Source organism: Citrus sinensis, chromosome 9 (genome assembly GCF_022201045.2).
Source record: "Citrus sinensis cultivar Valencia sweet orange chromosome 9, DVS_A1.0, whole genome shotgun sequence".
NCBI classification, from domain to species: Eukaryota; Viridiplantae; Streptophyta; class Magnoliopsida; order Sapindales; family Rutaceae; genus Citrus; species Citrus sinensis.
This window is the reverse complement of record NC_068564.1, coordinates 373744-387816: the sequence shown is the minus strand read 5'-3', so window position 1 is coordinate 387816 and position 14073 is coordinate 373744. Positions and strand designations below refer to the sequence as shown.

Below are 14073 nucleotides of genomic sequence, written 5' to 3'. Positions count from 1 at the left end.
TTTAATGCCGGATATGAGTATAAAATTTAATAACCACATTCCAAATTTGCTACCCAATTCTTAACAATAAGCGCATTCTAAACTCACCACTAATCTCTTAATAATCACTACATTTCACAACTACGACAACACCAATTAGTTAATATATTTTTACCAAAGATAATTCTAGATAAATTGAGAGAATTTCTCCTTTATTGGATGTTGATGGTTAATTTCGGGGGCCTATGTGAGAATGCCATGTGTCTTCAAAAAGAGGAACGTCGAGAAGCCCCCATCATAGAGAGAACATATTTCATTTATTCATCAAGGCCTTAAGGCTACTTAGCAATGTTGAAAGTATCTAAAGCAAAACTAAAAAAGTGAAGAAAGAGAACGAGGACCATCGAGTCGACCTATGCCATATTGGGTTTAGAGTTTATCTTTCCCCTCTCTCTTTTTAGAACTAGCTTTAAATTGTCTCCTATTCTTGATGTGACAGGGCCTTCATCACATTTTAGTCAACTCATTTTATAGACCAATGGGCTTATTTTAATTAACCACCTTCCTCTCCAAGGAAGCCTAAATGATCATCTGATGGTGAAAGGAACAACATTTTGGTTAATGGTCGCAAGGAGACCATTAAGCGTGGCCAACGTAAAACGATCAGGGAGCATTTGACTTTTCTAACGTACTTGAGAATCCAGTGAGAGAATGCTACTTGTAACGTAATCTTGGTCCCTACAAATTCAAATAAGTCACCAATTAAGAAACTACACATGTCACATAAGGAAAATATCTTAATGACTCGAATATTTGAATATAAGGCTCAAGTATCATTATACCACTCTCTGAGGAGGGGCTAGACCCATGAGTGTCTTCCACGTGACCAAATGAACTCAAGAACGCCTTCTTGGACACTTCATATAAAAAGGTCAAGTTTTTAAGTAAAAAAAGTCTTCTTCTTCATTATTATCTTCTAAACACTACTACCTTCTCCTTACTTCAGGGTTTACATCCAATTCCACACTCATCTAACGTGATCGTTGGAGTGTCATTACCAACCACCAATGTGTCGAATTCTAAAGGCATTCTCTTTATAGGTCCTGAAGCACCTACCCACTCCACAGATGCCATAAGAGAAAGAAAGTCTTCTCTAAAGAAAATCTTCACCCATAAGACAATCTTTTTTAATGTTTTAGTTCACTATCTTTAACTTTTTAAGTAAACATGCACACTCTTGTTTCTATTTGAAAAAAAAAAAGAAATAAAACATTGTATCATTTGTTAATTATGATGACAATTTAAGTTATTATCGTAAATTTACATTTTTTATTGAACAAATTGATATCGTAATTTAGTTCAACAGGATAAAAAGAGTCAAATAATATAATCAATTGAATATTTAGTGTCATAATGAATTTGTGTGTGGGGAATCTTGAAACTCATACCCAATTTACTAATACGTCATTTCAGATTAATCCAAACACACTAATTACCACAAATTACCAACCCAATTGTTAATAAGGATTGGAATCAAAGATATTCAAGATTTTATGAGTATATTCCAAGTTTTTGGTACATGTTAAGCACTTTAATTTTCTGGCAAAAATATGGAAATGATTTATTTTGCATGCCAATAGATCAAGATCCTACAATTTGGTCAACAAGCAATATTTGACTTTGACCTAATAATCTAAAAATGGCAAACAAGATCAGTGGTCAAGGAACAACGAGGTGCACAGAAACACCGAGACCGCCAGGCCGCAGCTGTATTACTAAAATACTTGCCGAATTTGCAGACATACCTGTTTCAGGCGTGGCACGACACGTGTCACACTCTAATGCAGCCATTCCAATTGGCCTCTCCCCTTGCCTTTTTCTCCTTTCTGTTTGGCTTCAGTTTCTCATTTCATTTTCCATTCCCCCCCACAACAACAAACTGCGCACAGAGAGAGACATTCATTCCCATTCCCATTCCCCATTTCCTCTTTCCTCTGACCTACGTACGTACCCGACTCTTCTCTCCATTTACGCCGTCGTTTTATCTTTATATTTGCATGCATGTACGTGGGTTTCTGTCCTTTAACTTTTCGCTTTGGAATTTTTGCAGTACTTTGTGATATTAGGGAATTTATTTTTGTTTCTTTTGTTTAATATATTTTGACTTTTGTGTGCATTTAGTATTTGAATTAATAAAATCAGTTGGGTTCTTTTTTTTTTTTTTTTTTGGAATTATATGAGAGTATTGCTTAGATGAAAACTCATATTATATGAGACTTATACTGATATACTTATAATCACTTGGGTTCCTAATTTAATATGACAGAATCCATGTTAGCTGGTTTAACCAGTAAAATTTATTTTCGTGGATGTTAGTTTGGTTTAGCAGATAAAATTTCTCGTGGAGATACATGTGATCACGTGTGATTAGGCTTCAAATCTCGCTCACATAGGTAAGAAGGGGATTGTCAAGAAGAAAAATAAGACTAGTAAAATTTGTGAAATTAGAAATGTAAATATAGATTCACAACATCAGAATCCATTTAATCTTTTTTTCCGCTGGGGATTGTCACCAATTTGAGTAAAAGATTCTATTTGGTTAATTGTGCTTGAAGCAATTAATGCAGTGGGATTGAATTTCATGTTTTTTTTTTCTCTTTTTGATTGATATGTAGATGCTATAAGAAGTGATCAAGAACAATTTGCAAGGATGGTGGTCAGCTTCAAGTATTGGGATGATTGTATTGAAGCTGAGGATTTGAAGGAAATGTGGAAGGAAGTTGAAGTCAGCACGGAATGGATAGATGCTGGAGAGGATAGAGGACAGAAAGTTCATCTCTCAAGGGATCCTGATGGACAGCCTTATTTGACACAGACTGAGATGAGGGTAAATGTTAAATATATATTTTTTTTAATTGCCAATTTATGTTTATAAATGGTTTTCACTATTGTTATATATCTAACTTGTCCTTCATCACATGGTGGTGTTTTCTTTCAGGCTGTGGCTTATATTGTAGTCCGAAGACATTTTCGCTCGCAAATAGATCCAGTTAGTCTTACTGAACAGCAAATGAAACTAATTTATTTGGTTTCTGTTTCTAGATCGCACATGATTACATAAAGAAATGTGTAATTATGCACACAGTGTTCATATGCTCTGATTCACCTGATAATCAAGGTAAATTGCTTTTCCTTGGTGAGATTTTCAAGTTTGACAACCTTATACTCTCTCTGCAGGACATGATTTGTGCTATTGCTGAACTTGAAAGTGACAGACAACTCCTTGCCGTTCGGTATGACAAAAAGTCTAAGGAGGCTAAAGTAGGCCTCATGCAAATCACTCATAAGAATGCAGTGTGGCTGTTTAGGTACTAGCTCAATGCTCTGCCCCTCTTTTGATCATTACCCTTTTTATTAAGAGTTAAAGTTTGACTGCAAATTGCTTTCAGTGAGATGGGTTACCGATTATATGATGTAGAGCAGAATCCAGACCTTCTATTCAGGCCTCTCGTTAGTATATATTTTGGAGCTGCTTACCTTAAATGGCTATCAACCTTTCAGGACAAGTAAGTTATTAGAAATGTAGGCCCTCTGTTTTCCCTTGAGAAACATCTTCTTCCCTATTGATTAACATAACTAACCTGTTTCGTTGGTGCTGAAGTATTGATTTAAGATAATTCATTTGCAGAGAAAGAACCGAAGAATTTGTTATTAGGGCCTATAAAGGTGGTACGAAAAAGGCAACTCACAAATCGACTTTGCCATATTGGAAGAGCTATATATCAGTGAAAGAAAGCCTTCCATCAAGGTGGTTCTTTCTCTTCTAGACAATAATTTTTCCTTCGATGTTTTAGCATTGGTGTTTTAATGAACTAATCTGGAAAGAAGGAGTGCATTAAGAAATTTGTCAATGTATTGAGTGATCATGTCCATCTTAATTGATTGTTTTGTCATGTCCTTCCTTCTTATGTTATGTTCTTCATTTATATTATTTTGTTCAAAGCAAGGAATTTTTTGAATGATTGAATTTTCAAATTATTGATTATTGATTTGACACGATGTGAAATGAACGTCGACATTCAATTGTTCTCTTAAAGATACCATGCTGGCATCTCTCGATTTTTAGTGTTCCAATAGATCTTCTCCATTTTACTGCATTGCTATGAAATAACCCAGAGTTTATGCTTTGTTTCCCTATCAATTTTGATTTTTAAAATTTATTACCATTTTATTTTTGTTGCTCAGAAAATTCTTTGATGATGGTCCTTCGCCAGCTAATGCTTCTGGTGCTCCTCCACCTGTACATGCAGGTGCTTCAGAAAGCTCAGGTTGTTCTTTTTCCTGTTACGTAGAAGCTTATTTTCATGGCACCAATATTCCATTATGGATCATTTTCAGTCCATTTTATAAGCCAATAAAATGGAATCAAGTGAATTGTGAGCCTAAAGACATGGAATCAAGTGAACAGTGTGTAGAAAGTTCGTCATTAGCATAGACTGTATTTTCAGCTGAGCTGATTTTCCTTCTTTTTTATCGAATGAGCTGCAGGTACTGAGTATTGGGACTCTATAACGACTCCTGAAGACATGGAACAGATGTGGGCTCATCCTGATGTTGTTAAAGAGTGGACAAGATCTGGAGAAAAAAGGGGAAAAGTGCGATTTTCACATGATGCAAAGAAGAGATCCTATCTTTCCCGAGTAGAATTGAAGGTACAAAACGATCTCGATGAAAATTAATGTATTAATGTTAACTCCTACCTTGGCGATGTATGTCCATGAAACCTTCCTTGAGATGAGAGATCTATAATGACAACAAACTACCAGAATTTCATTGATTTATTGTGCTTGAATTGTTGGAAATTGAATATTATTTTTGCATTAGCTCTTATCCTGACGAGTTGTATAATGTACATAAAAAATATTGGACTTGGTTCATTTTGATTGTCTGATGCCTTGAAAAAGTAAAAGTAGTTTATTTACAATGCGTTCACTGATAACAGTCTAGTTCCAGATTTATTATTTAATGCCCTTGCCCCTTGGTTGCAATAGGAACATATTTAAAGCAATGTGGGATTTTTACCCTTTCTTCTGTAACAAAATTTTATACAAGCGATTGATCATTTTTGTAAACTTTTTCAAAATTCAAGCTATTAAGAAATTTATAATGCTTCTAACAGAAAAGTATTGCATTGTAGTCCCGTATTACCTGCATTTTATGATATAAAGGTCTCAATTCAATTAAACAACTGCAATTTTTTGTTTAGTAACACTTATTTGAATGTCGAACATTGCATCCTCAAATTTCAAATAAATGATAATGATGTCTTCTTGCAGGCAGTAGCAGAAATCATTCTTTCAAAGTACTTCAGTACCAAGGGTGTTAAACCTGTAAGTATACAGTTTGATTAGAGAAAAGCTACTTGTTTCATGATAAGTTGAATATCAAACTACTGCTATGAACCTGCACTCCAATAGTACAAGTAAAACTGTGAAGCTATTCTACTTGCTTGACTTTTCATCTAAGTTTGACTTAACATTCATACAGCCGAGTTCTCTAGTTTTCTGAGACTCTGCCTACCAGAATTTTTAGTCTAATGGATTTGTAATTTCTGCTCCACATAATTTCTTTTGTAATTCGGACTGCTTGCTTTTACAGACATATCTTTGTGCTATTGCTGAGATGGTTAGCATGCGTTTTGTGAATGGTGTTTCACCGCGAATTGGCTTAATGGGAATCGATTACTCTACAGCTTTCTGGATTTACATGTAAGTCTGTAATAAATCGAAAACATTTTTTCTCAGTTACAAATTGTCAAAAAGGAGTATACAAAGAGGAAGTCTGGAAAAAAAGAAAAAAAGAAAAAGTTTAGCTTTTTATGAGGCTATGGAGTCACCACCAAGTTCATTTTAATCAAGACAAAAGTAATCATTTTATATTCACTAATCCTTGTATGTCTGCTACATTAATCTCCGAACATATTTTATCGGTCCTCTGAAGTCACTGTGTCACTGCACCAGAAAAATTACGAATTCTTCAAATGCTGTTAGAAATTATTTGATTCTTAATTCAACGATCACCTTTTTTGAGGTTAAAATTGTTCGGAATGCTGAAGCATGTATAAATTTTCTTTGCTCTGTCCAGGGAGTTGGGCTACAGAGCTTACAAAGTTGATTCTGCAGATGATCTAACTAAACCATTTGTGTCCATGTACTTTGGTGCTGCCTATTTGTCCTATCTATCAGAATATGAAGGGAAGTACGTATATTCCACAGTAGAAATTTTCATAGAAGTATTTGTTGAATAAGTTGATAACCCTGAATCCCTGATAAATCTCATGTTGGCATCACAGGGAAAGAACTCCACAGTTTGTTGTTCAGGCATATCTCGAAGGGCCTAAGAATGTGAATCTTCAAGAAACTGGTCCTTCTTGGCTCAAATTTGAGCAAGCTTTGGGCAACTACGAAGCCACGAAAAGGTCTGATACATATTCTTTAGACTTATAGATTAACAAAAGAGAATGAAACATCGGCTTTATGACTGACGAATAAATTTGATCGTTCTTACAGTAAGATTCAATCGACCTGCGCCATATTGTGAGCTGTTGAAGTAGAATCTGCACAGTTTTAATATGGATTTTTAGCTCAGCATTTCACAGGATTTATTACTATTACAAAAGGCTAATGAAATGTGTGAATGCATTCTTAACTAGAATGCGTGATGGTGTTTCTAGGCAACTTGGTATGAGTGATATTTTCAGATATCCAGCAGCAAAAAGAAATGTTTATTTTCTTTGAGTGTATTATTCCTTTTTTTTTTATTTTATTTTTTTCAGGGAAAGATTTTGGAATTCTACCTGAGTTTTGGTGAGTTTAAATGGCATACTTGATAGCCGGAGAAAAAAATAAGATTTTGAGTTAATTACGCTATCTTGATCGACCATTTTATATATATTACCAATAAAATTGTATACTTATTCCCTTTTAAAGAATTTTGCTGAAAGAAATAATTGAATCCCCAAATGAAAAAAGGGAAAAAAAATTGATTAGAAATAACTATTTAAACTATAAAATTTATTTATCTTAGTATAATAGAATCTCGTTAAATTAATACTTGATAAATTGATAACCTTAGTTAAATAATAATTCTTGTTGGTCCCAGCTTGAGGCCAATGTGGTAAATTAATAATTTGATAAATTTATTGGATAATAAATATTCAAAAAATCTTATTTTGCTAGAGGACCCAATTAATACATAAAATAATAAATAACTAATTTGAAACTAAACTCGTGAGGACTTATAATTTTCTTGTTATATTGACATGATGCTTTACACATTTCATTGGTCATTGTTGTTCCTTTTTTATTTATACCTTTCATATGAGAAGTCATTGTTGTATTGTATGTGCTATATTAAGAGAGATAAGAGAGAGAGATTGGCTTAATATATTGCTTCTAAAAAGTCTTCTTTAATGAGTTACCATATAATCGTGTTCCAATCATGCAATCTAACTAAATGATTATTTAAGTGACTGATCACTCAATCAAGATCAAATCAGAATTGTACCATGTAGCTTGATAGAATCACTACATTATTTGATTATACTACCACACTTACATAAAAATTCTTATTATGAACATGATATTATCTTCATAAATTTAGTAAATTATTAATTTATCAATATGTTAATATTCACTAAATCAATAGATTTTCCATGATTAAGATGCTAGTAGTTTATCGAGACTCTATTGTAGTAATTTGTAAATTTCATAACAAAATAAATTGATCTATATAAAGACTAACCGTGTTTATGAGAGTAAGGATTTCATCACAAACAAACTCTTATATAAAGAATTGTATTACGATATGATTAGTTAAATGAAAATGTAAATTAATGAAAATAAATCATAACTTGCATTCACCTAATTGTATGCACATGAGTCATATTCTTCAAATTAAAATGTTGAAAATTTTCTTTTGGGCTTTTCATTATTTCACGCTGTCTTATTTTTCATTTCAGGTATTTTCCGTTATTGAAAATAAAAATTCCAGATTTCGAATGATCAATAACTAAATTAACCAACCAAACTATTATTTTTTCATCAACCCCCCCTAATAAACTACTAATTGCATAAAACGCTTGACGGGAAACCTTTCTGTTTTCTTTTAATTATGAATAGCCCCTGTTTTCTTCCATTTCATACGGTTACCCTTGGTATTATTGATTTACCATATGAGTTGATGAGCTCCAGTAAATGCCCTCTGATGGTGAGTACTTACAATAATTACCTGACGATCGCGAAGAAGTGATCGCTAACTCTTTTTTTGTTTCCATTTTATTTATCTATTTATTTATTTTTAAGGTAAACTTAATTATACTAATGAAACCGTTAATTAACGACTATTCTTTCATTTCATTAATAAAAATCGATTGCATGCAAAAAAAATTTCATATATTTGTCATTAATTACACTATTAAGAAAAAGGGACTTCCTAATATTACCCGAGGATGTTGAGCTCAGATCGGATTTGATCCACAGAATTTTAGGATTTCTCCCACATCTTGGAATGGATGTTGAAGCTTGAAGTGGCATTTGGGAAATGAAGCATCTCTTTGTAGCCAATCTGTGACTGCCTTCCAGCAATGCTGTCACGCTGCTGCATATGATTTGGAAGAGAATTCGAGTGCCCCGTTGGCCCACGAGAGGTTGAAGCTTCATTGTTCCAAGGGCAGAATATTCCTGAAACATGCACGTTTGGATAGTAGTGATTTTATTGGTTTCATTCAAGATCTAGTTATGATCCAAAAAGTGAGTTGGTTCTGGACCTGGAAGATTCGATCATGGAGATTTGCCGCACTTCCTTTTCCCACCTTTCCGAAAGATCTTTTGAAGTTCTATGTTCTGAAAATTTCAGTGTCGAATCTCTGAGAATGCAGGCCCAATTACCTTGTCCATGTCGGCGAACACCAACCCAGAGAGCATCTAGCTCCTTCTCAGACCATGCTTCCATCATGCCAAGCTCCTTTCTAGAGTTGTCTGACCCCATTGTCATGTTATTACCAAAAATTTTGGGTAATGAGGTGACTGATGAAAAAGTTGATATTGAATCATTAGGAGGATAAGCAAGAGCACCTTGTGCTACTGTGTACAAGCTCTGCAAATAATAACGGTTTGTCAGTTATTGAATGTGAAGATAAGGACATAGATACATCAGAATCTGCAGAGATAGCCAGCAAAAACCTGGATCCTTGACGAAACTTGTGGGATGAAAATCTCTTGGCTGTTCATTTTAGCAGATGATGAACATCCAGCATAGTTTATGCCAGAAGCTTTATTCACGGCCAAAACTGGTCTAATTGCAATGCAACCTATAGAATGATTTTTTGAAGCAAGCACATGAGAACCTTTAATTAAACTGCCCATACAAAGTTGAAGATATGGCTCAGCTGAATCAGCTCCAATTGTTCTTGAAAATGTAGATAAGTTCTCAAGTATATTCCTCAAAGCCAGCTTCATTTTCTGTCTCGAACGAAGTGTTACACTATTCAAAGAAATTTATAATTAAAATGCAAATCTTTGGAAAAGCATTGCCAGTCACCATATTCAATCCTGAGCTTACTATTTTTCTTTATGAGCTAGTCCTGCTTGTGTATACTTGTGATAACCCCATGGCCCGTTACATGCCTGGTTCTAACAATTGATAATCATTGTAAAAAAGAGTAAACAAAATGAAATCAGAGCAACTGAAACCATGAAACAGCCCATACCATAGTCCTGTTCTGAATGGGGGCACTTTTACTTGCCTGCAACAGTTTGTCATGGCTTTTCATTGACTCCAGCATGACATCCCTGATTTTATTTCGAAATTAGAAAACCAAAGGCAAAGTATGATTCTAGCTTCTCTAATGTGGGCGCCCTGCTTTTTTTTTTAATGCGAACACGCTTTTAAACCACGGGATTTAAGAGAGTTAGTTTTTAACTCCTTTAAATCACACAGCCTTTGGAATTCATTAAAAAATAACTTTGTTAGACCGAACGGTTTAAAAGCGTGTCCGTTTTAAAAAAAAACAAGAGCGCCCATACCTGAGAATAATTATATATATATATATATATATATATGTTCTAATTCAAGATCGTAGACTTTGTTAACGTCCTCTAGAACGAACATTGTAAAGGAAATGCCAACAATTTAAAGAAGTAATAGCAGAAGTTAAAGATTACCTCAGAATCAAAAGTTTGTCAGTTGTGTCCTTGTCAGTATGCGGCATAGAAATTTCAGCGTTCTCAGCAAGCTGTTTACCAGCAGCCCCTTGCTCATTTACTGGATTCCCAATTAGTGCTAATGGTAGGCTGAGTAACCTGGAAGTAGATGTAGTAGGTTCATGATGGACCGCATTTGTTGCTGTGGAAGAATCTTGGACTCTGATTGACTTTTTTGAATCTACATCCTTGCTTTCTGTCATAGCCTCTTTGTTGCTGTGTCTTCCTCTGCAGATCCTCGGTTCATGCACTTTAATGCTAGTCTTAATTCCTTGGCCATCATCAACATCTTTAGTAGAACACTGAAACAGATATAGCGACCAACAATTATGGATACCAAATGATTAATCTAAAAGTGGTAATATATATGACGAACTAATTACTTCTTCATTATCTCCAAAAGTATTTCTCTTGGATACTGTTTGTTTTTCTGCTAGACATTCCACATCATCTTTCTCAAAAAATGACTGGGATGATTCTTTATGACGAACCTGCATCACAAGCTGTTCAATAAAAAGAAAAAAGTGTGTTTACACCTGTTGAAAAATTTGTTTATTATCTAATAACAGTGCTACCAATGCACTTTGATTAGCACAAGAATTTGGAATTGTGTTTAGATATGCATTCAAAAATGAAGATAGTAAGAGGCACGTTTACTTTGCTAGCTAAGATGCTTTTTTTAAAAGAAGACTTCCAAAGATGAGAAATGGGTTTTTCAAGATCTTCCAGTTCCGAGCAGCTGGGGCACTTCCAGCTTCCAGGTGGAACGTCCTTCAGGTAATTGAAGCATATAACAAAATTCATAATCGAGAATAATGTTAAAACAAAGGGCAAGACAGAGCACATAACTCAATGCCAAAAGTGAGAAGGGAAATCACAATTAGTGGTGCATATACCTCAAGTGGGGGAGTAAGGCATTGGAGATGGTAAGTGTTTGGGCATGTGTCACAGCAAAGCAGCTCTCCACCGTTACAGCAAATTAGGCACTCATAGTAATGCTGAAAAACAAGAGGGTTAGAAGTTATAGTTTTGCTGTCTAGATGGCCCATCACAAAACACAAAGCAATAGGCTATGCATAGGAAAACAAAAATTTTCTCAACACTTGAATAACTGCTTTTTGAAAGAGAACCTCCTGTAATATGAATACCCCAACAATCACTCATGACTTAGCCATTAACTATTTCTTTTGCACATTAATGGTAACTGCCAAGAGAAAGATTAAAATCAGGTTCCTATAACTCATTTGCTTAACTTTCCCAGGAGCTATAGATATGCTTACAAATTTTCAAATTTATTGATGCTTTGTTGCAAACGAAAATTCTGAGACACAGTAAATGAAACTAAATAAAGCTCACCCCATCTTCTCCTATTGTGTATTGACGCTTATCCAAACTGCCATTGTCTTTCAGATCTGGGGAATCTAAAGATAATGAAGCACCGGCATAGCTATTTAATGCACCTTCTCCCCATGGAAGGCTTTTCCTTTTCCTTTTCATGACAATCCTCTTCTTGTTTGCGGCAGTTGGAGGCATCGTGGATATATCTGGCTAGCGGTCTAAGCCTTCTGTAATGTAACAAAACTTGCCAGAAAAACGAGATAGTTTAGCATTCATCCAAAACAGAAAAGACTCAAAACCCCAAGAACTTGATACAAATATATGTTTCAACGAATGATCACTAAATTTCATCACCATCCAAATCATCATTCCAGAGTTTGATAATCCACAATGCATTTCACATCTTAGCTCTCCAATGTTTGATATTCGTTAATTATTAGTCATATATAGAAAAAAATTCTAGTAAATTTCCATGAAACATTATGAGACGAAAAGATGAATTTGGAATATGCAAACACATTGTCAGTGCTTTTAACTAAAAGAAAACTCATCAAAATGACAGAGGACACAATAAAATGTGAAAGGAAAAGTAATTAATATCATTATCTAGTTAATATAGAAGTATTGGAAACCATTCTGACATAATCGCAGATAATACATATACAATTTTTGGAACCAAACAAAGGTGAAGTAACATGATTAACTAATCCAGGCATATGAAATAATTCCTTGAGAAAACAACTTCTGCCCTTTTTAGCTCTCATAGATTGTGAGACATCCACACAGTCGCTCATATTTGCTTCCAAGTACAGATCCAGGATAAACAATTCCATAAATATGGATTGTGACAATTATAAACTTGCAAGTAATAGCTACTTAGCAGAATAGTCAGCAGGAAAACGAATGCGAAGCTACACCAGAAAAGGGTCATATATATTGACGTGGCTATCATTCTACCGTTCATTTCAAATCAAAATAACCGCGATCCTCTCATCAATTTCAAAACTAAATTTCCCGCGCTTGCTGGTAAAAATGAGTTCTTATATCTAATTAAAGATAAATATGAAGCATAACTTTTTTTCTATTTCATGCACTAACAAAAAGCTCCAATCTACCAGAAACGAGCCATAAATACTTGATACCAAAGTAATAATTTAATTGATGAATGTACCATCTAATCAATTTCTAACTAAATACTCAACTTGAGATTTGCATTCTTTCCTCAGATGGGTCTCAAATTTTAGAAAGTTACAGCAGTACGCAGCCCCATCAAAATCTCAGAGTGTAAAGATTAAACGATATTAATTCATAATCTGTCCATTAATTTTAATCTCAACCCAAGAATCTATACTACATTTATTTATGAAGCAAAATTTAGAACAATTTATCAAGGATACCAAAAAGAATAGCATAGAAGTTTCATAAATGATAAGCGTCAACTGAATTAACAAAATTTAAACACATATATAAGTAGGAAACGTATAAAAAAACAAGTCCATATACAGGTTGGCTCACCAAGCAGACTGGCTAGTACAAGACACAGAGAAGCTATATATTCAAGTGAGAAATGAGAAAGTGTTTGATGAACATGTAAAGAGCAAGAGGCATATGAAACGAATGAAGAAGGAGATGGGTATATGTGGAAGCGCAAAGTGAATAGGAAGAGTGATGTGTTGTGAATATGAAGATTTGTTGACACTTGGCAAGCTGCATTGCAATGCTCTTGCATGCATTTTTTGCATATTCTGAATTGTGTAGACTCTTTTTTGCATTTCCTTTTCTTTTGTTTGTTTGTGAGCTTCTATTTCTTTCGTTCTCTATGGAATGGAATGGTGAATTCATGCTTGGCTTATAGAGCTGGGAGATTTGCGAGGGAAAACCAAGGTGCAATCAATTGGTAACTTAATAATGATGGCAAATGATTAGAGCTTGACAAAAATTTCTGGGGAATAAAATGGTTGTTAATTACTATTTTCATTATACACATTGAGAAAAAAATTAAATTAGTCTTTATATGGTTTTGTTATGGTCCAAATTCAGATGTTGCTGGACTCAAGACGAGTCAGATATGTTCTTAAATAATTAGAAATGAAATCTTGCCCACATTCTATATAATATACGTAGAACTTGAGGCAGTCAACTTGTAATTTGATGGCTTTAATAATCGTAGAATCTCGTCCCCCAGATTTTCCATAATATCTATCTTAAATTCAAGGGATTTCCTTCCAATCTCCATAAAATCAGATAGCTTTTGGCACTTGCTGATCAGTATCCGATACTCTGATCTCATTTATTAACTGAGAATTTTAACAAAAATAGCTTAAGAATCCAAAATTTTCTATAAAGTCAGCCTTGAGAAAATTTTTTCCTAAAATAAAAATTGTGTGTAAGACACTGATATACTTTGCGAAAATGATGTTAACAACTAACACTTGACAAATTTATCATAACATTTCCAGCTTTTCTCAAAGACTTTATTTCCAGTTGATATGAC

The 14073-nt window shown here is 34.2% G+C and overlaps 2 protein-coding genes across 7 annotated transcripts; one reads left to right on the top strand and one right to left on the bottom strand.

Moving 5' to 3' along the window:
• The first annotated feature begins 1681 nt into the window (after nt 1–1681).
• LOC102629450 (hypothetical protein) lies at nt 1682–6776 on the top strand. 4 transcript variants are annotated; one of them, XM_006493700.4, is made up of 13 exons: nt 1682–2042; nt 2655–2866; nt 2978–3028; nt 3217–3347; nt 3429–3545; nt 3668–3787; nt 4225–4307; nt 4528–4691; nt 5316–5369; nt 5638–5747; nt 6124–6237; nt 6332–6457; nt 6549–6776. In XM_006493700.4, exons 2-13 carry the CDS (start codon nt 2690–2692, stop codon nt 6577–6579), a joined length of 1278 nt encoding a protein of 425 aa, XP_006493763.1. In that variant the 5' UTR covers nt 1682–2042; nt 2655–2689; the 3' UTR covers nt 6580–6776. The 4 variants fall into 4 exon arrangements, with proteins under 4 accessions (XP_006493763.1, XP_006493762.1, XP_024949438.1 ...); XM_006493699.4 differs by having other exon boundaries at nt 1684–1982; XM_025093670.2 differs by lacking the exon at nt 1682–2042 and adding an exon at nt 2274–2432.
• Nucleotides 6777–8367: 1591 nt separating this feature from the next.
• Nucleotides 8368–13395, bottom strand: LOC127899983 (uncharacterized). 3 transcript variants are annotated; one of them, XM_052434190.1, is made up of 12 exons: nt 13095–13395; nt 11598–11822; nt 11138–11239; nt 10899–11012; nt 10625–10744; nt 10203–10543; nt 9749–9830; nt 9601–9671; nt 9222–9522; nt 9114–9135; nt 8807–9017; nt 8368–8720 (listed from the first exon to the last, which is right to left on the bottom strand). In XM_052434190.1, exons 2-12 carry the CDS (start codon nt 11772–11774, stop codon nt 8696–8698), a joined length of 1566 nt encoding a protein of 521 aa, XP_052290150.1. In that variant the 5' UTR covers nt 11775–11822; nt 13095–13395; the 3' UTR covers nt 8368–8695. The 3 variants fall into 3 exon arrangements, with proteins under 3 accessions (XP_052290150.1, XP_052290149.1, XP_052290148.1); XM_052434189.1 differs by having other exon boundaries at nt 8383–8720; nt 8807–9135; nt 11598–11806; XM_052434188.1 differs by having other exon boundaries at nt 8383–8720; nt 8807–9135; nt 13095–13394.
• Nucleotides 13396–14073: the final 678 nt, after the last annotated feature.